We start from the raw sequence: 9,893 nt of genomic DNA on the forward strand, positions 1-9,893 counted from the left end.
AATTACATCACAAAAACAAGACAGCACTACTTTGTTTGGTTTTAATTGAATTTATTTAAACAGGGTAAGACTACTTAAAAGACAACTCTTTACATACAAAATGTATATTACGTTAAAGTTTGCTGTACTCAAGTACAAAAAATGCACAAGTGTTTAGTAAAAAGGAAACAGCACACAACATTTCAAAACACACATTCTTACCATTTTACATCATTCGAGAAGTGCCTGTGATGTGTTAACAGTGAATGGAGAACTGTCAGTAATTAATTAAGCTACAGTTTTTGGTTTCAATATCAACCAATGTTAAAAATGTAAACAAGCTTTCAGATCACTACTGATAGCTTCTTCTAGTGGGTTAACTAAGTAGATTCAGAAGTTGATTCTTTTTTGGTTTTATTAAGTCTGGGAGTGTTATTATTAGTCACCATCCATATCTAAAATGGATCTAAATTGGCTTCACCCTGAGCCACTGAGATTTAATAAAAATGTTTCCATCAACTTAACTAGATTTCTGCCTTATAAGGCACTATCAATAATCCAGATGAAACACATTTCACAGAAACCCAACATCAGTCTTAAATTATCAAAGGAAGAGGAAATAGATTGGTTTGGTTTTTTAGAGTGCAACTACACGTGCTAGTGCTCTCAAGGTACGTCTTTGTCTTCCTGTCCCTGTCCCTCTTCACCTATTAGTAAGCTGAGAAAGCACTGGCCTGCATTCCAGACGTTTTCCCCATATTTTATAAGCAAGATTGTAACCAGGAAAAAAAGTGAATTTGCTACTTTGGTACATTTTTACACTTATGCGTGTATAAAGTATGCCTGTGTATTTAAGAGAACATGGCACCAATCCATTCACTACTTCCTCTCAAAGATTCATATCAAACAGTTTAATAACATACCTCCATCTGTGCATTTCTTATTTCATACGTCAATAAGAGAAACTTCAATTTGAAGTAAGGTTGTTAAAATAGTTCATCTCTTATTACCAACATAACTTACGCTGTAAATTCTACACTCCTGTTCTGTGCAACAAAAAGGGAAAAAAATTGTCTCACACTATCTTATCAGCAGAATGGTCAGCTTTCTCTTTTTAAAGCCAAGAACTCTTGAGACCATTATGAATCTCAATAGCTATTTTAACTATTTAACCAGAAGTGGAAAAATCCTAAATCTTACTGAAACAAACAAAAAAAAATTATGTGTGTGAATGATAGTGACATGCAGGAGATGAACTGTAATAATCTTGAAAACTAAAGTGAGGAGTTTAGTATATCGTAATATTGCCACCTTTTCAAGAACTAATAAACTACTTGGTATACAAGAGTAGACACTCTTAAGGTGACTGGTGATAATGACTCCAGCTTTACAACAGTGAACCTTTAAACTTGTTAAAACTCCACAGCAATCTGAATCCCTGTAAGGTTTAAAAAGAATTGTACTTAAACTGTTTAAATATATGACTTATCTGTTTGAAAATATGGAAGTAATATTTATGTTTCAAGCACCATTAGCTACTTCATGGCCACGTAACATGCTGGATTTTCTTCTTTGCTTCTGTAGGCTTTAGGTCATTCTAGAATACAAGAAAATACATATTCTTAGACATACTGTGCAAGCAGAAGTTAGTAATTAACCTGCAACGCTCAAATCCAGTACTGACTATTGCTGTACTCAGCTATGATAGTACAACGGCTTTCTATTGCCATCTTGTGGAGAAAGTTAAGTATCACAGAACTTCTCTAGAGAAGATAAAAATAAAGCAAATTAATTTAACTACCTGCGAATCACAGGTCTTTTGGTTTCTCTTAATCCTACAATTAGTTATGCAAAAATATCTTTCAATTATGCAGCTTAAAAACAGGTGCATATTGGAGTTTCAAAACATAATTCTAAAGTTACTTCAGTTTGCCTTCTTAAAATACAGGTTGAAATAGGATTCTATAAGAAAAAAAACAAGCATACAATTCAGAAGCCAATTTGCTTTTGTCAAACAGTGAAAACAGTAAAAAAAGAGAAGGCAAAGTTGGTCTTCCTCTGTAACGACCTGAATAAAAAAAGTGAAATAATTGCCAAAGCCTCATCTTTCAAGTCCCACTCCGTGAAAGCAGAAAACAATCAAGCAAGACCAAAGTAAAACAATGGGAGATGGAAGCGGTGAAATAATTACCTTTCACCATCAAAAATAAAAAAAATATGAGAAATTAGACCTTTAATAGTTCATACACGCAGAGTAAAGACGGGTATATGAGTTTTCAAGAACATTCTGCACCACACTGCTTTGGGAAGCACAATCTAGAAATCTCTCTTCTCCTTAAGAGTTTCATTGTTAGTTTATTCACAGCAATTCTGTGGATTGCAACCACTGAAAGGTTTAAGGGAATTAGACCCAAAGATTAGAGGGATAGTTTTGTGCTATTCAGCATGAGAACTTCAGTTTTTCTTGAAAGTCGAAGAACAGACACTTGCTTGAAAAGGCAATGGTCATTACTGTCATTATACTAAAAATATATCAGGCTTTATGCTCTACAGCCATCTGCCAAGTATACTGATTCTTCCTGGCTGCATCACTTATTATTCAATACCATGTTCTTTAATTTCAGACAGTAAAGTAACATCCACACAACACACTTGTCAAACTTCGAACGTGTCTGACCAACATTAACCAAGGCATGACTGAACTTACCAGTATTAACCTGAACAACATAAACTGTAGCTAAGGCAGAAAGTCAAGTGTCAGAGGTCATAGCTTCCGAGTGTCAGCTATACAGTGTCACTTAAAAGTGTTCATCATTGTGTCTATAAAACATTTCAATTAAATATAAAGAAGATGTGAGGTGTATACGAAAGAAATTTCAAAAGCTCTGTAGGTTTAGATCTGACCAATACTTGGAAGAGTTCTAAATCCTAAAATAAGTTAGTAATACCGGTAGTAGGAAACACACCTCTCCAACATAAATTTGATTCAGGGCCTCAGCCACGATTCTTGTAAAAGTTGGTAAAGCTGTCCAGAACAGTCATGTTTAAGTGCTCATGTTTAACAGAAGTCTGATGGAACCTACCAATCCACGCAACAAGGATATTACCTAAAAATTTTTAAAAAGAGATTAATAGAAAGCATTTCATGAGGCAATATTGAGAAAAGAGAATTTAGGTCTCGTGCCCTGGGAAGAATTTAACCAATGTAATTGCACAGTGCATATCTAAAGCTCCCCCTGCAGTTCAACTGAGAACAGATATTTCTATTTCTTCCTCCGAGGCCCAGACATCCCAGAAATGTGAAAATTCCTTCATTTGTATAATGAAGGAATACAACACAAATATAAGACTTATCCCTGCCTCGCTGCATGTTTTAAAGAGGAGATGGCCCATTGCTCTTTGCTCACTGACAAACCCTTGAAGACTAATCACACCTTTGTCAAAATAACCACTGTCCTATCTTTCTCCCCAACTGGAAGCTACATTCATCACTGTTACCAACACTTCCAAAGGTATGCCCTGTTGAATTTATATATACTGCCTTAGCTCTTCTCTCATCACTTGCACTCATCAGCCTCATTCTGCCCCCATCTGTAGTGTAGTTCTCTTCTCCAAAGAAAATTTGTTTGCAGCTGAATCTAACTTGCAAAAAGAAGATAACTATTTACATTTATGGTTAACAGCTCAGTTGTCTTCTACTTGTAACAGCACCCTTCTGTTCAAGATCTCAGTATGTCTTTCTCATCGTCTTATAGAAGCCCAGATACCTGATTAAGATCGCCATGGCTCAAAATTAGCGCTTGACCTTTGGCCTCTCACTTCAACTAGTACAGTTTGTTGTTAGAGCTTCTCATTCAGACCCACAATCTCGGCAGCCCTCCACATTTTCACATCCAGTTCCTTCCTCTAGCTTGCCAATTCGTATGTGAGATTTAAAACAGATGGTGTTCTTCCTCTAAGCATATATTCTACAGCTCTCAGCATTTCACATCAGTTCCCATAACATCTCCTCCTTCACTTTGACAAATGAAAGCTTGTCCTACTCAACCAACTCAAGTGTGATTGTTACAAATGTTATAATTCCATTTTTTTTCTTTCCTACTACAGAAAACAGACCACTTGTCCTACGTTTAAGGCTGTTCATGTTCTTCTATAATACCTGTTCTCTCTCTCAGACCTACTGAGAGGATTATTTTGTTTGTGTTTCATTTGACTGCTACCAGCACAACCCTAAGTATTACCTATTTATTCATTTTAAAATCACATGCATGTTTTCTATAAAGCTGCCTCTCTCAAACAGAGGTTTCCCATGGACAAGTACAAAGTACTTGATTTCTGTCCTTCTCATCTTTCCCAGACTAGCTCCTCTTTTGCCTGTTTCTAAATAAAGACTCTACTATTACTCCAAAATAAAATAATTCTGGAAACTCTTACAATGGTCTACCTTTGGCTCCTGCAAGTTTCAATTACAAAAAGGCTGCAAAACAAGATACTGAACGTACATACCGGCAAATCAGATTCTTCTTTTGGAACAGCTCTCTTTAACTTCACAACAGTAGTTCCTGCTACTGGAGACAAAGGGTACACCTTCAGACTAGCCAACACACTGCTGTTAGTCTTTGAAATATTGTTCTGCTTAGCCTCATTATTCTTCATTCCCAGCTTAGTGTCCTTTGATAAACTGCATGCTGAAATGTATGTTGAGGCATTTGAAGGAACTGATAATCTTCTAACAGTGTTGGCGGTGCTTCCAGTTGGAGGAGGTTTTAGGTGATCAGCAGCTCCATTCTCCGTCTTCTTCACCTTTATGCTTGTACTTGTTGAATTGCCATCAAATACAATTAACGGCCGTTTCCTTAAACCTTCCACTGTTGTAACACTGAAAATACAAATTGTAAAATTCTCAGAAACACAAGCTAGATGGTCCAAAACTAGCATATCCAAGACATGAGCAGTGAGAATGAATTTAATCTTGCCTAAAGTAATCCATCCGAGCAATCTGGGTTTCCACTGTTTCACACGACTACTCATATAGGTAGGACAGACTCTGAGCAACTCCCAGTTATGAGGACCATTTAATGAAAAATGCTCCTATTCTTGTCTAGTTTAGCCTCATACTTAAGGTAGCACCCTAAAGCGAGAGAGAAGTGTAGGTTTTAGCTCCCACACCCCAATTATCCTAAATATTCACCTGTTACCAAAACAGGCAGGAGATCACCTCTCTGTGAATGTCTGAAACTGGTCAGAAGTACCATGTTTTATGCTGAACTCAATATTATTGGTGCATTAGCAGTTCTCAGAGGATGCCGAAGCGGCCTCTCAGGTGACTAAGAAATTATGAGCTCTGACAAGGCTACAGCTCTGAGTATGCACAGCCACAGTGCTCCTGAAGACTCCGAGTTTGCAGGTGAGAATCTTCAGACTCGATGGCACTTCAGAAACTACCTACACATTTTGAGATTCATGCCACCCTCTTTCTTTCAGCAGGCAAGATGATGTATAGATCCACAAAATTAACTGCCCCCAAACACAAATAGTTACTGAAACGTTTGAAGTTGGATCGATTGCATTTGTTTTTACTTGGTACGACTGTCTGCATGCTCAAATATTCAGTAATACGATGTACAAACCATCACCCGTGACCTCAGATATTTGATTTTATTATTGAGGTATAACACACTACTGCAGCTCAGCTGATATACAGCAAATCTTTTAGGACATGCCATCAAGCACCAGCAGTAAAACTAAACACAATATTCAGCACTGACTGTTATATTTCAATGTGTTTTTACCTCCTATCTTTAACTACTAGAGGCATGCAAACACACACTGAGCTTTGCTGATCAAGTCTCCAAGCCTCATTAATTCCAGTGCACGTTGTAAAGCTGTGCTTTCCACTGAGGAACTCATCAGAAAGCTCCTGTTGTTCATACAATCAATCAGTTTATCTGACTCCTAAACCAAACTAACAGCGGGCTTAGTTCCCATCTCTGACTGGCACATAACTTACAGCCTCACAATACCTAGGAATTTTGTTTGGTGTTTAAAAACAAGAATGCCAAGTTCTACTTCCTCCTCCACACCATGGCATCCTGCCAGTTCTGATAAGTGGTGCACACAACTAAAAGGAAAAATGTAATATTTTAACATCCAAAAAGACGACTGAACTTCTTTGATTCTTTCCACGAATATACTGAAACTTAAGTTTCCTCTGTGCAACTTTTACTTAAAGTGCAGAAAGTCTATTTCTCCCATTTCTCTGAGGTTAGTACTACTAGCAGTAAAATATTTCAGTTTTCTAGACAGTATTTTGCCAGCATGTTTGTTAAGTATGAAAGATGTAATACAAGCAAGAACAGTAACTGCTGGAAAATCTTAAAACTGTCTAACAGCTGAGCAAAAGACTAAGCCCAGTATGCTAGATGTTAAGTGCTAAGAGCAACTGGTAGAGAAAAGTAGACTGGTAGGTTAAACGTATCTCCTGTAACTCCCTATTTTCACAGCAAATTCTACATAGGTTTAACTATTACTGAATTTTACTGTACCAAAATAAGAGCTCCTAAACTTACTCTACACATAAATTCTGGATGAAGCCATTCTCCCATCTAAAAATTAACACTGTCTCCTTCTCTCAAAAACATCCAGACTATCTTTTATTTCTTTCATAAATTCTTTTGCACCTATTTCAGCACTACAACGGTTTCTTATTATTCAGATGCTAACCTCATGCTTTCATCTGCAAGTTACATGTTGTAAAGTTGTAAACAGACCGAGGTACTATAACCTTTTATGCACATGGTAAAAAAAAAAACAAAACTGATGTAACAATATAACTCAGCATCCTTGCCACTGCTAAATTTTTTTTTAAATATTAAAATCTAATAAAAAAATAAAAAAAATCAATTGACAGAATTTGTTTAGCTCTTCCCAGTTAGAAACCTCAGTGAAGCTAAAACAGACTCATGAAATCAACAAGCTGTAATACTGCAAGACTATAATGAGAATTTCCATCCACCATTCCTTTAGCATTTACTGCTGAAGCTAAATCAGAACACTGCCCACACATGACACAGGTCGAAGTCAAAGCCTTGGGCAGGGGGAAGGTCAGGAGGAGAACAGACTCAGTAAAATAAACTTCTGAGAAAGATTTTGCTTTCTGACCAAATACAAACAGAAAGGATTTTAAAAAAAGGCAGAATGTTTTTTTCAGAAAGTAGATATTAGTTTTGAATCGGACAGACAAAACTCCTGCAGCATACACCCCTGACTCTAGAGCAGACTGACCCTGTCCAGGGAGCAAGCATAATTAAACATGCTTTTGGTATGTTTCTTAAACATTGTAAATATTATTGTTATTTAATAATCATATGGTGAAACAAAAAATAATTACTTTTCCTTTGTTATAAAGTATCTTGAAATGTTCTAAAAACCCAGTATCAATACAGGTTGGGGGATGAAGAGATTGAGAGCAGCCCTGAGGAGAAGGACTTGGGGGTGTCAGTAGATGAGAAGCTCAACATGCACTTGCAGCCCAGAAAGCCAACTGTGTCCTGGGCTGCACCAAAAGAAGCGTGGACAGCAGGTCGAGGGAGGTGATCCTTCCCCTCTGCTCCACTCTCATGAAACCCCACCTGGAGTACTGTGTTCAGCTCTAAAGCCCTCAGCACAGGAAGGACATGGACCTGTTGGAGCAGGTCCAGAGGAGAGCCAAAAAAATTATCAGAGGGCTGGAGCACCTCCCATATGAGTACAGGTTCAGAGAGTTGGGGTTGTTCAGCCTGGAGAGAAGGCTCTGGAAGACCTTATAGCAGCCTTCCAGTACTTAAAGGGGTCTACAGGAAAGATGGGGACAGACTTTTAGTAGGGCCTGCAGCAACAGGACAAGGGGTAATGGTTTTAAACTAAAAGAGGGTAGATTCAGGCTAGATATAAGGAAGAAACTCTTTTACCATGAGCGGTGAAACACTAGAACAGGTTGCCCAGAGAGGCTGTAGATGCCCCATCCCTGGAAACATTCAAGATCAGGTTGGATGGGGCTTGGAGCAACCTGATCTAGTTGAAGATGTCCCTGCTCATTGCAGGGGGGTTGGACTAGGTGAACTTTAAAGGTCCCTTCCAACCCAAGCTGTTCTATCATTCTATGAAAAGAAGCATTATAAGCTAGATACCATTAATAACATTTGGATGAGAAAAAAAAAATATTATCCTCCCCTTTTTCCTATTATTGCAGTAGTAGAACAACACCTCTGACACAGGAGATCTGACATGGCATTCTCTGTAAACTCTAACAATGTCCAAAAGCTGTACAAATGCCATTAATCAATAAAACTAAATGTGTCCTACATTCTCCAAGTCTAGCCCAGTAAGAGCTAAATTACCTTTTATTCTCACTTTTCAACTCATTTTGCTGCCTTTTCTGTTCCATGATTTTCCCCCATCTACTTTTTGGTAAATCACGTTGAGGCAGGGGAATGGCATGTTGAATATAGAGATCAGTGAGACCATCTTTGTCCATCTTTACATCATTTTCAACTAGTATATTCTTCTGTGGGGAACAGAAAAAAAAATTGTTATTATTATGACAAATTCAAAGCACAAGCATTTTAGTGGCATAATTTATTTTTTCAAAAGCCACTTTAAGGTAGTACATTGGGCACAAATGCCAGGGTTTCAAAAGTGAGGGGCTCACAGGGGTAACCAATGTGGAGAGGCCACGAACTGCCCTGTGACAATGACAGCCTGGTCTCCTGCCTTCCTACTACCAACTTCCCTTGCTTTCTGTGTGGATTGCACTTGATCCCTCCCTTCAATAAGGCAATGGGAAATGCGGGATGTTGGGTCAGTGAATAGTGGTTTATTTTTCCACTACCTGCAAGTGCATTTCTTCACATATCTCCTCATGTGCCTCTTCCTGGGTGTCCTTTTGTGTCCCCCATCCCTAGTGGCTGCCGCTCTTTTCTTAGTGCATTTGAGCACAGGCGCCATGAGCTCCTCTGCCTGAAATTTTGATGCGTGATGGGTAATTTCATCAGCGTCAGAGACAGCTGCATGCAGCTGCAACCAGTACTGGGCAGTTCATCACCTTTGTCCAAACAGGTTAACCCTGCAGCCCCTCCCTATGGAAACCCCTGCAATTTTTTCCAATAAAAATATTAGCAAAAAAAAAAAAGGAAAAAGTTATGACAGACATACTGTTAATAACTCATGTTTTCATGTACTCTTAAACACACTTCCCTGAACCCAACTAGAATACCAGAGCTCTTCTTTGCCCTTCTATACACCAGGCAACTAGAACATAATGCACTTCACGCTTACAGATGGAGAGCCATGCTTCCTTCCCCAGTTCCCAAAGAATAAGCTGTGAAGGGAGATTTCTGGTAACTGTCAGTTATAACAGAACACCAGTTTTCTTTCTAATTGTGTACAGAATTGTGAAAACAAAATTTCTTGGTACCTCCTGACAAGTTTATTAAAAGAGAAAAAAACCCACTAACTTCCTACAAACTAGAGGCCACTGAAAGCAGATCAAGTCTCTGCCACTACTGGTTTTGGCAATGCTTCATAACTTCTGTTGCGGGCCTGAAACTTGTACATTTTTGCCCACACAAACTACATCAACGAGAGCATACAAAATTCAGCGAGCTCAGACAAAAACCTAAAGCTTTGATTACCATTGTTTCATGCATCTAAAATTTTCAGGCAAGGCAGTAGCAAGCATTCCAAATCACATCAACTAAAATTTCACATGGTCCAAAACTGTTTATAACTCACTTTCAAACTCAGATTTTTTTTCAGTTATGCATACTTAAACATTAGCTTGACTGACTATGTCAGTCAAGTCTTCCTTAATTCACTGGGTATGAACGTGGCAACTTTAACATAGTAAAGATGACCTTTCCACAGACAATCTTACT

The 9,893-nt window shown here is 38.1% G+C and overlaps 1 protein-coding gene across 1 annotated transcript; it reads right to left on the reverse strand.

Moving 5' to 3' along the window:
• Nucleotides 1–1,199: 1,199 nt before the first annotated feature.
• Nucleotides 1,200–8,521, reverse strand: LOC104467489 (chromosome unknown open reading frame, human C2orf49). The gene is made up of 3 exons (XM_010081279.1): nucleotides 8,358–8,521; nucleotides 4,486–4,858; nucleotides 1,200–1,576 (listed from the first exon to the last, which is right to left on the reverse strand). Exons 1-3 carry the CDS (start codon nucleotides 8,492–8,494, stop codon nucleotides 1,520–1,522), a joined length of 567 nt encoding a protein of 188 aa, XP_010079581.1. The 5' UTR covers nucleotides 8,495–8,521; the 3' UTR covers nucleotides 1,200–1,519.
• Nucleotides 8,522–9,893: the final 1,372 nt, after the last annotated feature.

This window comes from Pterocles gutturalis, unplaced genomic scaffold, assembly GCF_000699245.1.
Source record: "Pterocles gutturalis isolate BGI_N339 unplaced genomic scaffold, ASM69924v1 scaffold12129, whole genome shotgun sequence".
Classification (NCBI taxonomy): domain Eukaryota; kingdom Metazoa; phylum Chordata; class Aves; order Pterocliformes; family Pteroclidae; genus Pterocles; species Pterocles gutturalis.